Source organism: Chlorocebus sabaeus, chromosome 25, assembly GCF_047675955.1.
Source record: "Chlorocebus sabaeus isolate Y175 chromosome 25, mChlSab1.0.hap1, whole genome shotgun sequence".
Taxonomy (NCBI): Eukaryota; Metazoa; Chordata; class Mammalia; order Primates; family Cercopithecidae; genus Chlorocebus; species Chlorocebus sabaeus.
The window spans coordinates 27,716,160-27,741,023 of record NC_132928.1 but is presented as its reverse complement, the minus strand read 5'-3'; the positions used below and the strand labels follow the sequence as shown (position 1 = coordinate 27,741,023).

At 42.3% G+C, this 24,864-nt stretch overlaps 1 protein-coding gene and 1 long non-coding RNA gene across 3 annotated transcripts in view; one reads left to right on the top strand and one right to left on the bottom strand.

The window, feature by feature from the left end:
- The window catches only part of LOC140710260 (uncharacterized), a 65,316-nt gene extending 62,360 nt beyond the window's left edge, over positions 1–2,956 (bottom strand). Inside the window, exon 1 of the long non-coding RNA XR_012091217.1 lies at positions 2,771–2,956. This is a non-coding gene — a long non-coding RNA (uncharacterized lncRNA). The remainder of the gene's footprint in view (positions 1–2,770) is intronic.
- Positions 2,957–2,968: 12 nt separating this feature from the next.
- The window catches only part of IPO9 (importin 9), a 55,683-nt gene continuing 33,787 nt past the window's right edge, over positions 2,969–24,864 (top strand). The window contains exons 1-4 of one of the 2 annotated variants that reach the window (XM_007988964.3): positions 2,969–3,192; positions 22,687–22,748; positions 22,963–23,049; positions 23,871–24,072. In XM_007988964.3, the coding sequence (XP_007987155.1) occupies positions 3,030–3,192; positions 22,687–22,748; positions 22,963–23,049; positions 23,871–24,072 (514 nt within the window). In that variant the 5' untranslated portion in view covers positions 2,969–3,029. Of the gene's footprint in view, positions 3,193–8,751; positions 8,858–22,686; positions 22,749–22,962; positions 23,050–23,870; positions 24,073–24,864 lie in introns of those variants that run through there. The other variant, XM_007988965.3, reaches the window with a different exon arrangement.

The following is a 24,864-nucleotide window of genomic DNA, read 5'->3' as shown; positions in this document are numbered from 1 at the left end:
GTGTTCCTCAGGTGGAGAGTGGGCAGAAGTTTTTGCAACATTTTTTTTTAAGTTATTGGGTGCAAAATCCCAGACCAGGATATGTGTATGTCTGTGTATTTATGTTTTTTCTTATTTGACCCTCCCCTCTTTCAACCTTCCCCCTTTTATATCTAATGTAGAAAAAGCGAAACTGAATCTGGAAAGCAAATTGTTGTATATAATTGCGGTAACAATCATGAAGAGAGAGCTGGGCTGTCCCCTTAGTAATTCATTTTAGATAACACATTATTTAAAAATAAAATTCATGCCAGAGCCAGCTGAAGAGGCCTTCCTTCATCACCACTGAGGCCACCCCCATCTGGGCCCTCTGTCCTTCTGGCATGTCTCCTCCCAGCAAGATTCATCTGTTCAATGCCATTTGCGTTTCAATAAAGTTATCTCCTGTATTGTCCACTGGTTCTCTAGCTCCCTCTCTGCCTGGTTTCTGTCTCCATTTATCTTGTGGCCCATTCCTTGATTGGCAAGGCGAGACTGCTTGTGGTCATTTGCCTAAACCAGAAGTAACCGGAAATCCTAAGCTAGAGTCTCCTGACTCCCTTGGTTGGGGGTGGGAGGAACCCCTGCTCACACATTATGGACATAGAATCCTTCACCAGAACTGAAAACATCCAGCCCAAACGTCAAGGCTCTGGAGTCCTCCATCTGGGTTGCTGCACTGTTTGAAAACATACCACCCTCTGGACTTTGCTAAATGTTCTTCTTGGGGTAAAAGTGAACTGACCTATTAGAAGCTGTTGTAATCAAGTTCAGCTTCTCTTGGCCACTTCAAGAAGGTAAATAAGTCTTACTATTCCCCATCGCAGAAGTGAAGGGTCCAAGAAGCAATCTTTTCCCTATGAAACTGTAGTAACATAACTCATCTGTGCCCTCTTAACATGGGAGGTGAGAAGTGTGTTGAGAACTCTCTTCAAGCCAGTTGCAGTGGGTGTACCTGTAGTTCTAGCTACTCTGGAGGCTGAGGTGGGAAGATCACCTATCCAGCCTGGGCAACAAAGCAAGACACCCCCCCCCCCCCCCCCGCAACTCAAAAACAAACAAATAAATAAATAAATAATTGAGAAAGCCTTCTGAAATAATCTGATGAGATGACTTAATCCCTGATTGTTACCAGTCTAGCATTCACAGTCTTGGAAGTGACCTAGGAATTGGTAACTGGTTTCCTTTGCCACGTGAGAATGAATTCACTTGATAAGCGTTCCTGGGAACCATTTTGAAGGCACATAACCTGAACAGCTCACTAAAAGATACCTGTTCCTGTTTGCTCTAGACCCTCCCATTCCAAAGACATTCTATCCTTTCTGTCACTACATGCTTGCCACTCTGCCCTGAATTTTTTTTTTTAATTTTAATTTTTTTAATAGAGTCTTTATACACTTGCCCAGACAGGAATGCAGTAGCTATTCACAGGCGTGATGACAACACACTCACACTATAGCCTGGAACTCCTGGGCTCAAGTGATCCTCCTGCCTTGGCTTACATCTTGCTTTTTTTTTCTTTTTTCTGTGACAAGATGTCACTCTGTTGCCCAGGCTGGAGTGCAGTGGCACAATCACTGCTCACTGCAGCCTCCTCCTCCTGGGCTCAAGTGATCTTCCCAACTCCACCTCCCGAATAGCCGGGACTATAGGGCTCACGCCACAACGCCTGGGCAATTTTTGTATTTTTTGTAGAGACGCAGTCTCGCTATATTTCCCAGGCTGTTCTCGAACTCCTGGGCTCAAGCAATCCTCCTGCCTCGGCCTCCCAAAGTGCTAGGATTAGAGGCGTGAGCCACAGCGCCTGGCCACATCCCGCATTTTTAACGCCTCTCTGGAGGCTCATCCTATCCTCTCCACCTGCTCCACTATTTAGGAGCGGCTCTGCAACGTGAGCCGTTTCCTACGACCAGCCGCTGACAACCGTATCATCAAACTGCTCTTGTTCTCGCACGCTTAAATGTCCAGCCATAACTTCTCAGGGGAAAAAAAATGTATACATTTTCAACAAATAGGATTCATTCTCACATAGTCACATACAGCACTCACTCTGGAGGAAACTCCCTTTCACATGCCGGTGTCTCCCCTGCCCAGCCACTTCCCAGCTTTTTTTTTTTTTTTTTTTTTTTTGAGACGGAGTCTCGCTCTGTGGCCCAGGCTGGAGTGCAGTGGCCGGATCTCAGCTCACTGCAAGCTCCACCTCCCGGGTTCACGCCATTCTCCTGCCTCAGCCTCCCAGTAGCTAGGACTACAGGCGCCCGCCACCTCGCCCGGCTAGTTTTTTGTATTTTTTTTTAGTAGAGACGGGGTTTCACTGTGTTAGCCAGGATGGTCTCGATCTGCTGACCTCGTGATCCGCCCGTCTCGGCCTCCCAAAGTGCTGGGATTACAGGCTTGAGCCACCGCGCCCGGCCACACTTCCCAGCTTTGAGGTTGGGCTCATCTACGCTGGAAAACCAAGGGACTGGGCTGTTGTTTTCCCACTTCCACTTCCTAGTTTGCTTTAGTTTATTTTCACCCCTGTTTGGATTCCTGAGGCTAAGATGAAGAGAGTCACTTGAGCCAACTTTTTTTCAGTGTTTGGAGGGAAAAGATTGCGGTTTAAAATAGGAGCTATTTGTGACCCAGACCCCTCTCCTTAAAGCCCTCTACATCCATTCCCATCCCGCCTCCTCTCTCCTAATACCTGAAAGATGCATGAATATAAAGTCATATATCATGAACTTTATTCCAAATGAGATTTCTAACTTACTGTGCAACTTTAGGAAAGCCCCTTAACCTGTCTGGGGCTCAGTTTTCACGTAAATCCAGTGATCCTTGCAGAGAAAGGTGCAGTTCTCGTTCAGGCAGCAGGAGGCGCTGTCTCTGGAGGCTTAGATTCATTCCCCGCCCTCCGCCCGCTCCCGCCCGCCTCTGGTGCGCAGGCGCGGCTTCGCGGATTGGCCGCGTGCAGGGGCCGTCATTCGGTGGCGGGTCCCGGCCGCGGGGCTGGCGGGCTGAGGGGAGAAAAGATGGCGGCGGCGGCGGCAGCTGGTGCGGCCTCCGGGCTGCCGGGTCCAGTGGCACAAGGATTGAAGGAGGCGTTAGTGGATACGCTCACCGGGATCCTATCCCCAGTACAGGAGGTGCGGGCGGCTGCTGAAGAACAGATTAAGGTGCTGGAGGTGACGGAGGGTGAGTGAGGCGGGACAGTCACGAGGATGGCTCAGCCGCACAATCCGCTGACCGCGGCTCCGTACCGGCAGGGGACATGGGGAGCCTGAGCCAGTTGGAGATCTGGGCGCCGAAAAGTGGAGCAGGAAGCGAGAGGTTGATGTCGCTGATGGTTGTGAAAGTCCCAGAGAGGAGAGGCGCGCCTGAAGGATAGGGTCGGGGGAGGTGGAGCCTGGGAGTGGGGGAGGGAGGGTGGGGACTTGAAAAGATAGATGGAGCCTAGTATCTGCAGGGAACGGAGATGGAGCTAGACTTGGTGCTGTTGGAGGAAGTAGTACGCTCGAGGAAATGTTTTCTGAGTCTAGGACCAAGGTATTTTGCTGTTCTCTTCACCAGCTCGATTGTACTGGGATAAGAGTAGGGGAAGCTATTAGTAGAAGTGGTGAAGGGTAGGGCCTCGAGAAGGCGGCTATCAAAGCTTAATGTCATCAAACAAGTTTCTGCCCTTGAGTTATAAACCTAGCTGGTTGGTTGTACTCTTCATGTTTTCCCAGAAATTAAATGCATATGCGACTGCTTCACTGTCCTGACCGTACTTCCGTTTATTTTAAAAATAATTTGCCCTTATTAAATACCTTTGTGCATTTCTATTTGGAGGAACTGATCCTCCTTTGTTTTTGATTCTTTGTCTCCATCCTCTATTGTGTGCTTTAAAGTGATGGAGAAGAAAATAAACTGTTGGTTCGAGATTTCCTATCAATTTCCTGCCGAGTGAGCCTTTCACCAGGTCCAGTGTAGCTGCCACAAAGAACAATTTAATCTGGAAACAGGAGGAAAAATCTTCTTGGTCTTTGTGTAAGAAATATATCTGGTCAGAGCTTCAGTGGAACTCCAAATCCTCAGAATCTCCCAACTCAGGAATATTTCCACCACCACTTAAATACCACGTCAGAGATATGGGAAATTGTCCCATCACTGACACCCATCATATTCAGAACCTTGAGTTAATTCTCCTACTGGACGTATTTTTATTGAAAAGAATTTAGAACAAATCGCTCTTAAATTTAGTTTACATTCTCTCACAGTATGAAAGAGCTGTTGAAAACAAATTTTCTTCTATTGGAAATATGTTGAGATTTGGGATCAACAGGCTAAGGACCATTTTGAAGGCCCAGTTGTAATTGTCATTGTTTTATAAAATATCAGATCTACAAGAGGAGAAACCACTGGTTAGGAGAAAGCTGTTTGAGAACCATGTGTAAACTAAAAGAGTTTTTATCGGCTTCTAAGTAACATTCCTTTATGCACATTAATGTCTGTCGTCTTTGAGTATGAGGAAGGAAGAGTGGCAAAGCGAAGGAACCTCATCACATTCAAGTTACCACCTGAATAAAACTGAGAGTCTGGTGCAAATTCATCCTAACTAAACCTTCCCTGAGTGGTACCCAGTACTCCCGGTGCTCCAAATACATGTCTGGCACCTTTGTGTGAAAGGTGGACCTTGACTCGTATTTAAACTGTCTTACAGCAACTCCACTTTTGCTCTGATCTTTTCAACTTTAGCCAAATGCCATGGTCTCATCTAGGCAAAGTCAGTTATAAAGTTCTCGAGGTCTTTTTTGAAACTCTGATTCCTCGCTGTATTCATCTTTTTTTTTCCTTGAGACTGGGTCTTACTCTATCGTGTAGACTTTGGTGCAGTGATGCCATCATGGCTCACTGCAGCCTCAAACTTCTGGACTCAAGCGATCCTCCCACCTAGGCCTCCCAAAGTGCTGGGATTACAGGCCTGAGCCACCACACCTGGCTTTTTTTTTTGAGCCTTTAAGGGAAAAATTAAATTTCAAAAGTACAGAATTTTGATCTAAGTCACTGATGAGAATTGATCGACCGACCCCCATAACTTACTGGTAATGTGTTGTTGGGCAGACTGTGAGAATGAAAAGTATGGAAAGACATTGATGCAGTGACCTGATATTGGTCGTCTAGTAATAAAGCATATGACTCAGGGTTTGGATGTGGTTAGAGGGTTGGATCAGTCTCTGGAGTTTAGTGCAGTGCTTTGGACCCTTTGGAGGCTGCTTGTGTCTTTTAAGTAGTCTGACTCCTTATGTTTATCAAAAATACTATATAGAGATTTACCCACTTCTGTACCTGTTTTTAGGTGGAGAATAGTGGTCCATTCCTCAGATGCAGTCTGCTTTCTTCCTCTTGTGGCCTTTAACAAGTTACCTTTGACATTGGGTTCAGAGTACCTCCCACCTTACACTCTGAATCTCTCAGGTTTTTTCTGAACATGGTGCAATATAGTAGCTTCTTGTTCACCACCCTCAACCCTTCTTTGCATGAAAACATAGCACCCAGCTTTCCAGCCGGGATGTAGCCAACTATCTGGGCTGATGAAATTGGCAGGACATTGTTCCTCGTATTAGAATGCCCTACAGAGCAAGATGAGCCATTCTTGCAAACAAATGGACAAACTACTTTCCACTCCTTTGGTGTTGCTTCACATTTTAGTGTTTTTTGGTTTTGTTGTTGTTATTGTTTTGAGACGGAGTTTCACTCTGTCACCCAGGCTGGAGTGCAGTGGTGCAACCTCAGCTTACCACAACCTCCACCTCCTGGGTTCAAGCGATTCTCCTGCCTTAGCCTCCCAAGTAGCTGGGATTACAGGCGCTTGCCACCACGCTTGGCTGATTTTTGTATTTTTAGTAGAGACGAGGTTTCACCATGTTGGCCAGGCTCTCTCGAACTCCTGACCTCAGGTGATCCACCTGCCTCAGCCTCCCAAAGTGCTGGGATTACATCCGTGAGCCACTGTACCCAGCCCACATTTTAGTTTTATCCTAGTAGAAGGAACCTTTTTTCCGGTTCTAGGAAACAACTTTTTTTTTCCTTTGAGACAGAGTTTCACTCTGTGGCCCAGGCTGGAGTGCCGTGGCATGATCTCTGCTCACTGTAACCTCTACCTCCCAGGGTCAAGCGATTCTCATGCCTCAGCCTCCCAAGTAGCTGGGATTACAGGCATGCACTACCATGCCTAGCTAATTTTTGTATTTTTAGTAGAGGCAGGGTTTAGCCTTGTTGCCCAGGCTGGTCTTGAACTCCTGAGCTCAAGCAGTCTGCCCACCTCGGCCTCCCAAAGTGCTGAGATTACAGGCATGAACCAACCTGCCAGGCCGGAAACCCTCTTAAAACTTGAAGTTAATGAGAAATGTGGGATTTGGTGTCTTTTGTGTTCTGGTAATCTTTTGATCCTTTTTTGGTTCCACGGGGCCCAGGATCAGGTGACAACCAGATCTAGTCCCTCCGTCTTCTCAAATAACCGCACTGTCTTTATGAGCTGTTTATTAGTCCATCACATAGGAGACTGATCCCACATGGTCCTTAAGATTAACAGGTCTGTTCCCTTTGCCAAAAAGATTTGTTACCTTCCTTGGCTACTAGGTGATGATCCCTAGTCTTGAAGATTAAACGGAAGAATCTCTAATTTGTGGGGAAGGGGCACAGGTCAATTGTCAACTCCCTGTTAAAAGGACAGGCAAGAGAAGTTGACATGCTGTGACCAAATTGTACTATGGATGAGATTTTAAGAAGCAGTTATCTTAGAAAATAAAGGTTGCTGGAGCCTAGAGTAGTCTTGATCATTTAGTGTACCAGCTGATATTTTCTGATAAATAAATTGCCTATAATTAATTATCACATTTTCCAGAATGGGCACCTGTTCTCTTAAGCCAAGGATGTGTGTGTATGTGAGAGATCCACTTGATTCATGTAGTGTGTCAATCTGAAAAGGATAAGAGGTAACTTCATCAGCCTGGTGTCCTGGAATGAATTTTTTTTTTTTTTTTTTTTTTTTTTTTTTTTGAGATGGAGTCTCGCTCTGTCACCCAGGCTGGAGTGCATTGGCACGATCTCAGCTCACTGAAACCTCCAGCTCCTAGGTTCAAGTGATTCTCCTGCCTAAGCCTCCCAAGTAGCTGAGATTATAGGCATGTACCACCATGCCAGGCTAATTTTTGTATTTTTAGTAGAGATGGACTTTTGCTATGTTAGCCAGGCTGGTCTCGAACTCCTGACCTCAGGTGATCCACCCACCTTGCCCTCCCAAAGTGCTAGAATTACAGGCGTGAGCCACTGTGCCTTTCCAGAATGATTTTCTTGAGCCCCTGTGCTTGCTATTTTTGCTAGTCACTTGGAATCTGGAAGAAACCCAGCAAACTTCTGTGAATATTTAAAGTCTATTTAACAGGGCTGATTAGATAAGGAGATGATGTCAGTAACCACCTTCATCAGATAGCACTGCCATCCTGAATTGAGGAGAACTTTGCTTGAAAGTTTGGAAGTTATTATGATGTACAGTATTCTGCAGGTAATTGTTAACCTATCATTTTTATTTTTTTCTTTCTTTCTTTCTTTTTTTTTTTTTTTTAAGATACAGAGTTTTGCTTTGTCACCCAGGCTACAGTGCAGTGGTGTGATCATAGTTTACTGTAGAATCTAACTCCTGAGCTCACACAATCCTCCTACCTCAGCCTCCCAAGTGGCTGTGACTACAAGCACATGCCCATACCTGGCTGATTTTTTAAATTTTTGTCTGGAGATGGGGTTCTTGCTGTGTTGACCAGGCTGGTCTTGAACTCCTGCCCTCAAGTGATCCTCCCAAAGTGCTGTGATTATAGGCATGAGCAACCACAACTGGCCCTTTCATTTTTCTTAGGAGGATTGAGATGTTGAGTTTGATCAGGTTTGTAGGAAATTTACTTCTACCTAAATATGGTAAAACATTTTTTTAAAAAAGTTTTTTTATTCGTTAGAGACTTTTTTCTTTTTTCTTTTTTTTTGTTCCACTGCTAAGAGTCTAAAGCATGCTTTCTAATTCTGTTTTGTTTAATAGGAAGGTTCATATTAAGCACTTTACGAACATAGTAGTTAAAAAGACTGGAGAGGTTATGAACCACCGAAGACCTCTTAGGTCAAAGTCTCATATTCTGTACTCAGCTTCATCAACTCTTTCTTTTGTTTTTGTCTGACTTACGGTGAGATAATGAGAATTACCATCTTTTGAGAATGTCAGTCTTTTATTTTTGGTGTATTTGTGCTTTTTTTTTATATCTTAGAATGAAGTTCTTTCCCTCTTTTTCTTCTTCTTTATCTACTTTGCCTCTAAGAATGGCATTACCCAAGTGGTGGAATTGGTTGCTTTCATTCAGAACCTTTAACTCTTCGTGCCAGCATGCACAGACGTTCTTACATAACTAGATTTAAACCCTAGGTCATTTTCTTCTTTACTTCTTTTTTGCCTATTACAAATGACAACATTTCCTCTATCATTTGGCCTTGTGTAGTTAGTTCCCGGTAGATAAGTCACAGAGAATACATTTTTCTTCCCTTCTACCACCATTATGTTGAACAGGGGAGGGGGGGAAATTAACTCTCCCTCACCTTTCTTGGCATTCAGATGCTGCCTAGATATCTGTATTGATTTCTCCATCTTAGATGCCTAGAGAGATGATCCTGCTGGCTGGAAGTTTGCTTTCTGGTTCTCATGGGCACTTTTCTGGCTCTTTTGCAGTATAGCGTAAGCACTGTCCACCTGCGAAGGGCGCCCCTCAAGGATCCAGACGCACTCCTGGGCATGTGGCGGGCACTGAGCCGAGCGGAAGGCGGCCACGCTCGGAAAAAGGCCAGTGGTGGAGTTTTCTTTTTCCTTTCAGCTGTGGTTTTGTGGTGCTTACCAACCCCCATTGAGAAATAGGGAGCTTGTCCAGGGGTCTACTCAAAACCCCATCCTTCTCCAACAATCCCTGTTCACAATTGTCACTAGTTGACTGTCAAAGTACTGCCAAGTCTTGTCTCTCTAGGAGACCCTTCAGACCAATAAGTGTGTATTTCGTAACTGATCCTTTATCCTCCATGCCTTCCTTTGGATTTTCCCTTCTAAACCAAGTTTTAGATAATGTTTTTGCCACATGGGGTGATAAGAGAGAAAGGGGAGCAAGGATAACAAGAGGGAAGCAAAAGACTAAAAGAGAATGAGACTAGAGAATGAAAGAGGGCAAGAGGATTTCTTAGAAGGGAAGTCAAATGATGCCATTTTGGATAGATGTAAAGGTATAATTGAGGAGAATCTAGAGTCAGGATGAAAACCCAGATTAACAGAATGAACTGTCCTTATTTCACCGTGAGAAAGGGAACTAGAGAAATTAAATTTCCTAACAAAAATAGCTTTAGAAAGCAACTTCATATAGCCCTCTTGGCAGTGTTGCCCTTTGGCTCAACTTCAATCTTAGTTTAATCTTAAACAGTCTTTTCCAAGCAAAGCAAAGTAAAGTGGATATGTGTGTCTGTGTTTCTTATATTCTCCCTGCCTTTATTATCCTAGAGTAAGTTGTTAGGCTATTCTTTCTCTCGTAAATATATATGTATATATATATTTTTTTATTTTTTTTTTTTTATTTTTTATTTTTTGAGATGGAGTCTCACTCTGTCGCCCAGGCTGGAGTGCAGTGGCACAAACTCGGCTCACTGCAAGCTCCACCTCCCGGGTTCACGCCATTCTGTCTCAGCCTCCCAAGTAGCTGGGACTACAGGCGCCCGCCACACGCCTGGCTAATTTTTTGTATTTTTAGTAGAGACGGGGCTTCACCGTGTTAGCCAGGACGGTCTCAATCTCCTGACCTCATGATCTGCCAACCTCGGCCTCCCAGAGTGCTGGGATTACAGGCGTAAGCCACTGCGCCCGGCCCCTTTCTCATATTTTTAAAGACATTATGTTAAAGACACCAATCAGTAAAACCAGAAGTCCCCCAACGCGCACACACAGACACACACACACAAGTACTTTTTTTTAACAGATATACTTAGTTGTATTTCAAAAAGTATTGTATCTCTGTTAAGTGAAAAATGTGTAAGTAGGGTTTTGCTACTTAACAGAAACCAATGGATAGGCACAAATGTGTTAATCAGATTTAAAGTAAGGCAGAGAGCTTTAGGACTATTTTCTAGCTTTTGCTTCTTTGCATTAGTTTGTTTCTTAGTTTGTTTTTTGAGACAAGATCTCGCTCTGTCATCCAGGCTGGAGTGCAGTGGTATGATCATAGCTCGCTGCAGCCTCAAACTCCTGGGCTCAAGTGATCCTTCCATGTTAGCCTCCTGAGTAGCTGGGACTACAGGTGCACATCACCACACCCAGCTAATTTTGCATCAGTTTTATAGCACAGAGTTTACCATCAACATCATACTCCTTGGAAGCATTTATATAGCTTTTAAGTAAACTAACGTTTTATGGGTACGACAGTCTCAAATGGTGAGTGATATCCTTGTATTTCTAGTAGGTCTGTCTTCTAGACAGACTAAATTGGGTTAAGTAAAATAATTTTGTATTTTCCATCTTTCATCCCCCTATAACCTAATGCAAATAAACTCTTTGTCTTTGAATTTTTGAGGCTTCAAAACGTGGTCATGTTGGACCTGTGGTCATAATGGACATGTGGTCATAATTTTTGAAACTCTAGAGGTCTATAGAGAAGAAAATCTGTTCATCTATTTTATTTTAAAATTTGTCTTTAGTTAACAATAATGTTATTTGAAGATTTTCTTTGCCATTATTTTTCTGCTTTTGAGCAAATATATATGTTACTTGAACTTTAATGCTGGTTCTTTCATGTGTGAAACAATTAGCTTTTAGAAGGAATCCATCTTAAAATACTTGTTGTAGGTACAGATCCCTTGGTTAACTTGGGTTTTTGGCCCCTGCGTGGGTCTTAATCTTCTGATCTCTTATTCTCACCATCCTTTCCAGTCTCAGTGATATGTGAAGCAAGGTGGTTAGTGGAATTTTGTGTATGATCTTTGATAGGTTACCAGACATGATTAACTTACTGTATTGGAGTGAAGAGCTTCTGGCTATTGTGATCATCACTGGAGTGCACCCTTCTGGCAGGGATATGGAAAAAATATATCAATGCTAAGCTTTTCTCTGAAGAGAATAGACTTGGAATTCTCTGGTTGATGAGAAAGGACCCCTAAACTTTGACAGGACCTGTGTGTAAAGTTTGCCTGGTCTTCATGCTCTAATGACTTCTGTGGAACAGTGCCAGAGTGAACTGTTGGAAAATGTGAGGTTCTTTTTCCCTTATGTGAGCTATGAGCCTCAGTATTACCCTACAACTATCTATCAGTGCTTTCATTGGAAGGACAGTTGTTCAGATTTGTTTAAGCTTTATAAAGTCTTAAGTTTCAAACTTTTCTCAAAAAGTCTCATTCCTCAGTATCTTTTCACACTATATGTTGAAAAATTTCTTCATTTTGATCTTGTTTTAGTTTGTCCCTGTAGTAATGATCCAAAAATTATGCTTTTGCTAGGAACATTAAAAATCCAAATCGTAATGACCTATGGAAAAATAATTTAAATAGTGCCTTAAAAGAAAATACCAGGCCAGGCACCGTGGCTCATGCCTGTAATCCCAGCACTTCGGGAGGCCGAGGCGGGCGGATCACCTGAGGTTGGGAGTTTGAGACCAGCGTGACCAACATGGAGAAACCCCATCTCTACTAAAAATACAAAATTAGCTGGTCGTGGTGGTGTATGCCTGTAATTCCAGCTACTCGGGAGGCTGAGGCTGGAGAATCGCTTGAACCCGGGAGGTGGAGGTTGCGGTGAGCCAAGATTGCGCCATTGCACTCCAGCCTAGGCAACAAGAGTGAAACTCCATCTTAAAAAAAAAAAAAAAATACTGTATGTCCCAGGTAATTTGTGAATGTGCTTGTATATCATTGTGAAGGAAGTTACATAAGGCACACCAGAATTGGTTCACCATGTCTAGAGAGGCCAATCCTGGGTGGACAGTGACATTCTAAGCAGACTTGAGGCCATGAAGTTAGCATCCATTATCACACTAAGTATCTGAACTCAAAGGAATTGTGGATGGCCTTAGTAGTTGTCTTTTTCCTTTAAATGGATATCACATGTGCATTTTAGAGTGCTTTTTTCCATTGAACTTGAACGTTGGCATCTAAGAGATCTTCCTGAATTATCTCACTCATCTGTGTTTTAGAATCAGTTCTGAAAGTTGACTCCCATATCTTCTGGTTGTAGACACTTATTGTTTCTTCTCTTGCTACAAATAGGTTTTATAGATTTAACCAGAATCTGTACTAACCAAATTAATCCTAGGAATTAGAATGGATTGCATTATCTGTAGGGGGATTGTGCAAGTTTCAAGTGTTTGCTTGTGATTTAATCATTTAATAACTCAGAAAGAATGTGGCTTCTTCTGTGGTGGTCATGCAAAAAAAAAAAAAAAATCCACTTTCCTGAGTGAAATGATAGGTGCCATAGGAGTGGATCAAAAACTGCAGCTTAAAGGCATAATAAGAATAAGTTAAGAATCTAAGAATTTAGTAAAATAACAGGAAATAAAATATAAAAATCAATAGCTTTCACATAAACAAACCGTAAAAGGATAGAGGACGTAATGGTTTTTTAATAACCAAAACCATTTACAGTATCAACAAAAAAGTAAATGCTTAGGAAATGTGTAAGAACCTATTAGAGGAAACTTTTTTTTTTTTTTGAGATGGAGCCTTGCTCTGTTGCCCAGGCTGGAGTGCAGTGACATGATCTTGGCTCACTGCAACCTCTGCCTCCTGGGGAGTTCTCCTGCCTCAGCCTCCCGAGTAGCTGGGACTACAGGCACCTGCCACCACGCCCGGCTAATTTTTGTATTTTTAGTAGAGATGGGGTTTCACCATGTTGGCCAAGCTGATCTTGAACTCCTGACCTCAGGTGATCCACCTGTCTTGGCCTCCCAAAGTGTTGGGATTACAGGCGTGAGCCACCGTGCCCAGCCTAGAGGAAACTTTTTGAGACAAGGTTTTGTTATGTCACCCATGCTGGAGTGCAGTGGCTCAGTCTCAGCTCACTGCAACGTCTGCCTCTTAGGCCCAAGTAATTGTCGTTCCTCAGCCTCCCAAGTTGCTGGGCCTGCAGTCACACAACACCATGCCCAGCTAATTTTTGTATTTTTGGTAGAGACAGGGTTTCACCATGTTGCCCAGGCTGGTCTCAAAGGCCTGAGCTCAAGCAATCTGCCTACCTCTGCCTTCCAAGACATAAAATCAGATGTGAACAAGTGGGAAAACATACTCTGTGACTGGACAGGACAACTCAGCATAATAGATGAGCTAGACAAGTTGGTTCTAAAGTTCATGTAGAAAAACAGACATGGAAGAATAGCTCCAAAAACACTGAAAAAGGAAAACTACAAGAGGGAACTTGTTCTATCAGACATTTAAACATTACATAAAACCTGTGTAATTAAAACAAACAGTGCAGCACTGTACTCAAATAGAACTGTGGAATAGAAGAGAAAATCCAGAAATAGATACAAGTGCCTATAGAAATTGAACATAGATGAAGGTAGTATCTGAAATCACTAGAGGTGGACATTTTAACAAAGAATGCTGCGATGAGGCCGGGTGCGGTGGCTCACGCCTGTAATCCCAGCACTTTGGGAGGCCAAAGCGGGCAGATCACAAGGTCAGGAGATCGAGACCATCCTGGCTACACAGTGAAACCCTGTCTCTGCTAAAAATACAAAAAATTAGCTGGGTGTGATGGTGGGCACCTGTAGTCCCAGCTACTCCGGAGACAGGCAGGAGAATGGCGTGAACTTGGGAGATGGAGCTTGCAGTGAGCCGAGATCGCGCCACTGCACTCCAGCCTGGGGGATAGAGCGAGACAACGTCTCAAAAAAAAAAAAGGGTGCTGCAATGGCTGTGTAGCCATTTGGAATTAGACTCATGTCTCACACTAGATTTTTTTAAAAATAAACTCTAAATTGATTAGGAGTCTAAACAGAAAAAATTAAATCATACAGGTATTAGAGGAAAACATGGGTGAATTTATCTTTAAACTTGACATAGGGAAAGGGATTCTAACTATGACTCAAGATCCAGAGACAATAAAAGAAAATATTTTATTGATAAATTTGACTACATAAAACTTTTTTACAATTTACATGGGAAAAACACCACATAAAAAATCAAGAGACGGCCGGGCACGGTGGCTCAAGCCTGTAATCCCAGCACTTTGGGAGGCCGAGACGGGCGGATCACGAGGTCAGGAGATCGAGACCATCCTGGCGAACACGGTGAAACCCCGTCTCTACTAAAAATACAAAAAACTAGCCGGGCGAGGTGGCGGGCGCCTGTAGTCCCAGCTACTCCGGAGGCTGAGGCAGGAGAATGGCGTAAACCCGGGAGGCGGAGCTTGCAGTGAGCTGAGATCCGGCCACTGCACTCCAGCCTGGGCGACAGAGCCAGACTCCGTCTCAAAAAAAAAAAAAATCAAGAGACAACTGACAAACTGGGAGAAATTTTTTTCCCCATAATGTATACTACAGACAAAAGGATAACACCTTTAATATATAAAGAATTCTTAAAAATTGAGGAACAAAGGACCAAAACAACACTCAGACATACGAAAAGTGTTTAAACTCACTTATGGTTCAAGAAATACAATCTAAAACAACATTGAATTAACCATTTCTCACCTGTCAGGCTGACAAAAAAATTTATTTTATTTACTTTTGAGACAGGGTGTCACTCTGTTGCCTAGGCTAGAGTGCAGTGGCATGGTCACTTCTCACTATAGCCTCAACCTCCCGGACTCAGGTAACTCTCCCACTTCAGCCTCCCAAGTATCTGAGGTTACAGGCATGAGCCACCATGCCCACCTCTTTTGGTGTTTCACCATGTTGCCCAAGCTGGTCTTGAATTCCTGGACTCAAGCAATCTGCTTGCCTTAGCCTCCCAAAGTGCTGGGATTACAGGTGTGAGCCACTGCACCTGGCCAAAAAGTTTTAAATATGATAACACATTCTGTTGGCAAAACTGGAAAGATGCTCCTATGTATTGCTGGTAGGAGTACAAATTGGTGCAATCCTTCTGAAAGAAAATTTGATCACACCCAATAGCTCCACAAATGCACTTACCTCTTGACCCACAATCCCACTTCTGAAAAATCTATGCTGAAAAATACGTATTCACAATGTTATTCACTGCAGCATTGTTTATAAAAACAAAATATTAAGGAAAAAAACTAACTGTCCATACAGAGGAGAGCACATGATTAACATATAGTATATCTACATATATTATGCAGCTGTAGAGAACAGCTTCAGGAATCTCTGAACTGATGTGGAAATCACAAAATATAATGTTAGCGGGAAAAAAAGCAAAGTGCAAAAGAGTGTCTATAATATACTCATTTTCATGTAAACAAGAAGGGAATGTTTTTTAAAATGTGTCTGCTCATTTGTGTAAAAGAAATACAGGAAAGAAAATCAGAAACTGATTTTGGTTACCTGTCTGCATGGAGTGGGTGGGGAAAGGGTGTAAAGAAGTGGGTAATGAAAACAAGATAATAGGGATGAGGAAGAAGTGACACTTCTTGGAATATTCCTTTTTGTATAGCTTTGACTCTGAGAATCATGGTAATGTTTCACATACCAAAAATAAATAAATAACTAAAATCAAACAATGGGGAGGCACTAAAAATGGAGCAGAAGTAGTAACAAGTGAACCTGAATGTTTTACAAATGAATAACAGCTTTTTAGGTGAGAGGAATAACTAACCTAAGTAACTTGTAAAATAGTATTTACAAGTAGTAAAATAGTATTTGACTGCATCATGTAGGTTACAGTTAAAAAAAACTATACACCAAAATTGTACTTCAGTTAATAGGTGTGTTTTTCACAAAGGTATGGATTAATACTTCTGTAATTGCTTCATATTTTAAGATTGAAAAAATAACTAAATGTAGATGATGAGAGCCAAGTGTTATCACTTTTGGACAAAGAAGTTACAAATAAGGGAAGAGTAGAATGAACCTCAAGGTTTGGATTGGCATCTGGGCTATCAATCAGTATGATAAATGGATGGATGGATAGATGGTTAGGTATACTGTACTTCCTAGCTCTGTTCTCTGAGAACCCCTAGGAGTAGTGATACTCCTGTAGCAATGAACATACCTAGTGCTCACATCTTGGTTTCTAAATATAGTTCTCCACTGAAAGGCACTAGGGTTCCTTGCAGGAGAAGTTGATATCTGGGCTTGGGCAGAGAAAATACAAGATTAAGTATAGAATATCTTGTGTATAAAAAAAATAAGGAAGTGCTTGATAAAGGATGGGGACATATGGGAGTACACAGGAGTTAATTGGAAGGAATTCCAGTGACGAAAGCTGGAACAATTTGAGCAACAAAAGAAATAAAATAGTATTGGATTAAAACTCATAGAATGAAATAAATACTTATGAGTTCATATAGGTATAAATAAATATTAGGAAAAATAAACCATTTTTCCTCTGCTCTCGCACTACAACAGTCAACACAGAAGACTTCTGTGATCTCAAAAATACGTGGAGATTTCTCCCCACCAGCAAACAAGCAGTCAGTTCTGTAGTGGTCACCAGCTGGGTGTCCTCCGATTCAATTCCAACATGTCTACCTGGAGATAGCATCAGATCCTAGAGATTGAAAGCTCAGTCCCCAGCTGGGCGCGGTGGCTCAAGCCTGTAATCCCAGCATTTTGGGAGGCCGAGACGGGCTGATCACGAGGTCAGGAGATCGAGACCATCCTGGCTAACACAGTGAAACCCCGTCTCTACTAAAAACTAGCCAGGCAAGGTGGCGGGCACCTGTAGTCCCAGCTACTCGGGAGGCTGAGGCAGGAGAATGGTGTAAACCCGGGAGGCGGAGCTTGCAGTGAGCTGAGATCCGGCCACTGCACTCCAGCCTGGGTGACAGGGCAAGACTCTGTCTCAAAAAAAAAAAGAAAGCTCAGTCCCCAAAACTGCCCCCACCCGCTCAGATACCAGTTGCAAGTCTAGGCCTCTGGAACTTCTTTTTTTTTTTTTTTTTTTTGAGACGGAGTCTCGCTCTGTCACCCGGGCTGGAGTGCAGTGGCCGGATCTCAGCTCACTGCAAGCTCCGCCTCCCGGGTTTACACCATTCTCCCGCCTCAGCCTCCCAACTTCTAACAAACCAGCTTCAAGTTGCGGTTGCCAGGACTTTGGGTTTGATTAATTTGCTAGAGCAGCTCACAGAACTCAGGGAAATACTTTTACAGATTTTTCTACAAAGGATATTCTAAACGATACAAATAAACAGCCAGATGAAGAGATACATAGGATGAGGTCTGGAAGGGTCCAGAATGCAGGAGTATGTTCTTTGGCATTTTTATGGAGGTTTCATTACCCTGCCATGATTGATTGAACCACTGACCATTGATGATCAACTTAACCTTCAGCCCCTCTACCTTCTCACAGGGTGAGGTGAGGGGATGAAAGTCCCAACCCTCTAATTCTGCCTAGATATTTCCAGTGACCAGCCCCCATCCCAAAGCTACCTAGGAGCTGCCAGCTATCAAGTCAGCTTATTAGCATACAAAAAGACATCACTTTGGAGTTTCTGAGGATTTTAGGAGCTGTTTGACAGGAAATGAAGTCAAAGACCAAATACATATTTCACAAAATCACAGTACACCCTTGGGTCTTCAAACCCTGATCCCTTACGTCAAAAGGATGTCCAACTCAAAAGATACTGCCACATTACTAGAATCCCATTCAATAATTAATAATCTAGTTCATCATATTGTATGAATGTCTCCCAGGGTGAGGCCACTCAGATTGGCAGGCTTCCTTTCATTCTTGTGAGGTTGCAAAAGCAGAAGTAGTCTCAGCAAACACAGAGCTTTACCATTTCATGTATTTGATATAATTGAGCTAAGAGGCAATGTCATCTCTTGCTCTGAGCCTCTTTTGAGGTGTTAATGTGATATTGGAATCCTCTCAGTTCATAATCCACTTACTCATTTCTTTCCTCTGAACTACTGTTTCTTCTCTCTTAATAAGTACCCAAACTTCTCCACCTTTGGAAGGGGCATTACAATCAGCCACTGTGATGGTCTGGATTGCAGGCAACAATACTAGTCTAGCAAGTACTTCTTCCTCAGTGCGCCCCATTTAGATAGGGTTAGGTTACAGAGGTGCAGAACTAGTGGGCTATTTTTACTATCAGGCAATATAGGTGTATTAACTGTTAGCCCCAGTTTTGCTCAATGGGGTGAAAGCACAACCCATTCCCATCAGTCCATTAGGAATTCTGACCTAAGTTACAATACGTAGTTACAATTTCTTGCTTAGGAATCATTCCTGCTTCCAGCACATGTAGTTGCAGCCCTGATCCTAAGACCATTGCATCAGGTAGGGGAATGGGGAAAAAAAAGAAAAGGAAAGGTGAGGTGATGTGGGGGAAAAAAAGACAGAGAAAAGTATCTTGTAAGTAAGAAAAGACTGTCACCTTTATCCTTCAGGAGCTACTTCAGGAACCAAGGACAAAAGGCAAATACTTTTTAAGAAGATATTCTTGGTCGGGTGTGGTGGTCCACACCTATAATCCCAGCACTTTGGGAGACTGAGGTGGGCAGACTTGAGGTCAAAAGTTCAAGACCAGCCTGGCCAACGTGGCAAAACCCAGTCTCTACTAAAAATACAAAAATTAGCTGGACGTGGTGGTATACTCCTGCAATTCCAGCTACTCCAGAGGCTGAGGCACAAGAATCACTTGAACCCAGGAGGCAGAGGTTGCAGTGAGCTGAGATAGTGCCACTGCACTCTAGTCTGTATGACGGAGTGAGACTCTGTCTCAAAAAAAAAAAAAAAAAAATATTCCTCTAGTCACTTAGGAAATAATAAGGCTTACAGGAGCTGAGAACCAGGAATCATGGATGAAAACCAAAATACATATTTTATAATATTGTAATAAATAAAGGAGAAGGGACAGTACTTCCTTATAAAAGAATTCCAATTAATAAATGAAGAGAATAAAAGAAATGCAAAATAACCATTAGGCAGGTAACACCCACAGATGGATGCTAAAATCAGTGGATGAGAGTTTGAAAAGAAACAGAATAATAGCAAAATGTCAAAGTATGTCTCCCAAGATTTGGATCAATTACAAAGGGAAAAACAGTACCTTTAAGTGGAGAAACCCAGCAGACTTTGCCATGTAATCAAGGTTACCATAACCAGTAATAAAATTTTTATCCACATTATGTACTCCCTAATATGATATACTGAGAAGGACACAACATCACTTTCTGGTATTCTTGCCAGAAATGCATAACCTCAATCTAAAGCTGAGGAAACTTTAGTCAAACCCAAATTGAGACACATTCTACAAAATAACTGATCGATATTCACCAAAAGTGTTCTGGTCACAAAAGACAAGAATGAAGAACTGTCACACTTTAGAAGAAACTAAGGAAACATGGCAACCAAATACAATGTGGGATCATGGGATCCTGAAGGAAAAAGGACAATAAGGAAAAAAAACTGGTGAAGTTCTTATCAAGTCTAGTTTAGTTAATAGTATTGTACTCATGTTAATTTCCTGATTTTTGATCACTGAACCATGATTATGTAAGAGAAAAATGTAGTAGGCCGGGCGCGGTGGCTCAAGCCTGTAATCCCAGCACTTTGGGAGGCCGAGATGGGTGGATCACGAGGTCAGGAGATCGAGACCATCCTGGCTAACATGGTGCACGGTGAAACCCCGTCTCTACTAAAAATACAAAAAACTAGCCGGGCGAGGTGGCGGGCGCCTGTAGTCCCAGCTACTCCGAAGGCTGAGGCAGGAGAATGGCGTAAACCCGGGAGGCGGAGCTTGCAGTGAGCTGAGATCTGGCCACTGTACCCCAGCCTGGGCGACAGAGCGAGACTCCGTCTCAAAAAAAAAAAAAGAGAAAAATGGATGAACGATATCCATGAACTGTCTGTACTGTTCTGCTTTTCTGTAAGCCTACAAAAATTATTTTGTAAAATAGGGACATAGATCATTTTCAGCAGTTTTTAACCTGGTTACTTGGATAAGCCTTGAACCTGAAACATTGCATGTAACAACTCTTTCTTGGTATTAAGCTTTTCTATTTTATAAATGCCCTTTGGATGGCTATTTCAGTAGAATTCAGTTAACGTGGAACTTTACATGAAAACTAACTTTACCTACATGAGATGGAAAAGCCAAACAGTGTATTCATGATAGACAATAAAGAATAATAGCAAAATAACTTATTTTTGTCTTCAAGTTTTTACCACTATGGCAGATATTGTGCAAAGCATTTTTCATATGTTATATTATTGAGTCTTAGAAAGATTGCTTGATATATCGATACCAGTATTTTTTTGTGGGGGGGACGGAGTTCCCCTCTTGTTGCCCAGGCTGGAGTGCAATGGCACAATCTCGGCTCATCGCAACCTGTGCCTCCTGGGTTCAAGCGTTTCTCCTGCCTCAGCCTCTCGAGTAGCTGGGATTACAGGCATGTGCCGCCATGCCCAGCTAATTTTGTATTTTTAGTAGAGATAGAGTTTCTCCATGTTGGTCAGGCCGGTCTCAGACTCAGGTAATGCGTCCACCCCCACCTCCCAAAGTGCTGGGATTACAGGCCTGAGCCACCTCGCCGGGCCCTGATACCAGTATTCTTATTTTGTGGGTGAGGAAGCTGAGGTTTAGAAAGGTAACTTACCTAAGGACAGGCATGGTGGCTTCAGGATTTGAACCTGAACAGCCCATTCTCTTAATCATGCTAATCTATAGCTCCCTCCAAATGGGAGTGGTGAGCCTATTGTGACCTATGTATCTACCAATACTGAGCAGGTCTAGAAAACTGCTGTTCATTCTTTAGCATAGTGCTGTCCAACAGAAATATAGTATGAGTCACTTGTGAAATTTTAAATTTTCTAGTGGCTGCATTAAAAAGGCAAAAAGAAACATAAAATTAAATTTTAACTCTATATTCATTTAACCTGATATAGACAAAGTATTGCAACATTTGATCAATATAAAAAGATATTTTCCTCTTTTTTTCACACAGTTTGAAATCTAGTGTGTATTACATTTATAGGCATCTCAAGTCTCACCAGCCACATTACAGGTACAGCCATTGTGACTAATAGCTACTGTATTGGATAGCACAGCCCTACAATGTGAGGTGTAAAAATTATGATGCACTGTTGGTTTTACATTCTTCCTCCTCTTTTCACAAATATTTGATAGTTGACTCCTTTGCAAGTATATGTCAGATCTAAGTTTTAATTTGGAGCCAGGCACAGTGGTGTGCATCTGTAGTCTCAGCTACTCGGGAGGCTGAGGCAGGAAGTTCATTTGAGCCTAGGAATTCGACACTGCAGTGAGCTATTATTACGCCACTGCACTCCAGCCTGGATGACAGAGACCCTGTCTCTAAAACAAAATTTATTTTAGTAATCATTTTTTAAAAATAAATTTTAATTTGGAAGTAAGAGTTATTTACAGTCTCCAAACGTGCAGTTCAAGTTCCATTGCTTATTGGAAACCTCTCATTTTTAGGACTAAGTTTGTTAAAGCCATGTGTTCTTGGACTTAATCAGCTCATAATTGGTGGCATATATCTGGGCAGCTCATGAAATCTCACCTTTTAAGTTGTCCTCAGGAATAGATGGTCCCATGTTTTTTTGTTTTGTTTTGTTTTTGGTCCCTTTTTTTGTTTGTTTGTTGTTTTGTTTTGTTTGTTTGTTTTTTGAGATGGAGTCTCATTCTGTAGCCCAGGCTGGAATGCAGTGGCACGATCCCAGCTCACTGCAACCTCTGCCTCCCAGGTTCAAGCAATTCTCTGTTTCAGCCTCCCAAGTAGCTGGGATTACAGATGCCCGCCACCATGCCCGACTAATTTTTTTGTATTTTTAGTAGAGACGGGGTTTCACCATCTTGGCCAGGCTGTTCTTGAACTCCTGACCTTGTGATCCACTGCCTTGGCCTCCCAAAGTGCTGGGATTATAAGCGTGAGCCACTGCACCCAGCCTGTTTTGTTTTTTTGAGACAGAGTTTTGCTCTTGTCTCCCAGGCTGGAGTGCAATGGTGTAATCTCAGCTCACTGCAACCTCCTCCTCCTCGGTTCAAGTGATTCTCCTGCCTCAGCCTCCCAAGAAGCTGGGATTACAGCCACGCATCACCAAGCCTGGCTAATTTTGTATCTTTAGTAGAGATGGGGTTTCACTATGTTGGCCAGGGTGGTCTCGAACTCCTGATCTCAAGTGATCCACCCACCTCGGCCTCCCAAAGTGCTGGGATTACAGAGGTGAGCCACCACGGCAGGCTCCATGTTTCAATTACCACGTTAATTGGTATTAAGAGGAAAGTATTGTCATCTTGGAAGGGAAGATGACTGGAAGGTGGTATGTGGTGACTGGAAAAAGTGTGAGCGTGTTGGAACTTCATTGTAACAAGGCATGTCCTGTAAGCCAACTTGTTTCTTTTACTTGGAGGAATCAGTCTTAGTAGTTATCAGCGCTTTTTGAAATAACAGATTAGGATTCTTTCTGAAATCTTGTTGGCATCAGGGTTAGAGCTTAGTAAATTGCTATGGCTTTCCTGGGTGCTCTTAGACTCAATAAAATTTTCTCTTTCAGAATTTGGTGTTCACTTGGCAGAACTGACTGTAGATCCCCAGGGGGCACTGGCAATCCGTCAGGTAAGTCCAGACTGGCCCAATTTATAAGTAGTTTCCTTTTCCTTGGTAATGAAACTTTCTTATGGGAAAGAATAAGAATAAGGCCGATTTATAAATAACCTAGGATGTCGTGCCAGATTTAGATAGACTTCAGATGTATCGGACCATGTATATAGTTTTTATGTGTGAAAAAAATCTTTTTCTTGCTGTACTACTTGGCTTATTCTCTTCACAGCTGGCATCAGTCATCTTGAAACAATATGTGGAGACTCACTGGTGTGCCCAATCAGAGAAATTTAGGCCTCCTGAAACTACAGAAAGGGTAAGTCAGTTACTTGATTAGTCTACCTGAGGAGATTTGAGGGTCCATTATAAGAGATTAGACTATCAACATTCTTTGACTGCATGATGCAGTCAAGACTAGGCAGAGAAGGAGATTGTTGGCTGGCATTGCGGGCATAGGGCTATACATTAAAGAGCTCAAGTATCAGGCTGGTCTGTGTTCAAATTCCAGTTTTGCTTTTTACAAGCTATGAGATTATTGGAAATGTAGTTAACGCCTAAGCCTCAATTTCCTAAATCTCCAAAATGAGAATAAAAATACCAACTAAGGGTTTAAGAATTAAATGAAATAATATTTGTACTTAGTGCAATAATGTGCAATCATCCTGAGTCCCCAAGAAATTTTGAGGTGTAAGGTCTGGAGGAATGTTTTCCATTGGAACTTTATGCAGTTATGGAAATATTCTGTGTCTGTGCTGTCTAAAACAATAGCTACTAGGTACATATGGCTATTGAGCACTTAAAATGGGGCTAGTGCAACTGAAGAACTGAATTTTAAATGTTTTAAAATTTTAATAGCCATGTGTAGCTAGTGGCTACTGTAATGGACGGCATAAGTGTAGAGATCACAGATGAACCCTCCAGATTAATTGTCAAGTTTATATATAGGAGTTTTAGAGAAGACTCCTCTCTAAAACTCCTGTATATAAACTTGACAATTCATTGCAAGTTTATGCAGTACCTTGTACTCATTGCAGTACCTTGTACTCATTGTTTTTCCAACACAGTTCCCAACTGCACTGGGCTCTGCCAGTCACTTATAACCTGATCTAATAGCAGGTGGACTTTTATCCCTTACAGGCAAAAATTGTTATCCGGGAGCTATTGCCTAATGGGTTGAGAGAATCGATAAGCAAAGTGCGCTCCAGTGTGGCCTATGCAGTGTCAGCCATTGCCCACTGGGACTGGCCTGAAGCTTGGCCCCAACTCTTCAACCTGCTCATGGAGATGTTGGTGAGCGGAGACTTAAATGCCGTCCATGGAGCCATGCGTGTGCTGACAGGTACCAGAAGCCCTTTTCCCTGGTATTGGTACTTGGATCTCAAGCGACAGGAGTATTACCAGAAGCTATGTCATATAATGGCCTGGATCAGTAGGAATTGCTACTGATGTTATTCCTCCCTCCTGTTTTTATCTCTGCATCTACCTTCCAGCTCCATTGTTTTTTTCTAGGGAGTTAAGTTTGTATAGTATTACTTCTACTGCCAAACCTACCACTTACAGATACAGTATTAGCATAGAGATTGAGTATTCAGATTTTAAATTTTTGTAGGGGCTTCACCTTGATCCTTCACTTACCTTCTTTGAGCCTGAGTTTCCTTCTGTATAAAATTAAGATGATAGTAGTATCTGCATCAAAGGAGCTTTTGGTATAGTTTAAATTAGCTAATCTATCTTTATTTGTTCAGTAAAGTTTAGTTACTATGATTATTATTACTATATATTATTTTTCCACTTAGTTCAACCACGGCAAAGTTAAGAATTGTAAAATGAATTTTTATAGAAATATTTAAAAAGAAGATAAAAACAGTATAGCCATATAATCCTGACCTTCATTTAGCCAGTTAGAGAATATGTAGTCTCAGTATCTTTTCCTTCTCTCTGTTCTGAGAAGTTGATAAAAATACTTCTACTTTTAGTTCAAAGAGATTTGATGGATATCTCTTCTAAACCTGATTAAGTTATCAATCCCTCCCAGAATCTGCTTTCATATATCCTTAGGGATGGCCTGAGTTTCCCAGTCCTTTGCAAGTTCCTCCCTGCTTCTTATTCCCTAGATGAAGTCACTACTCTG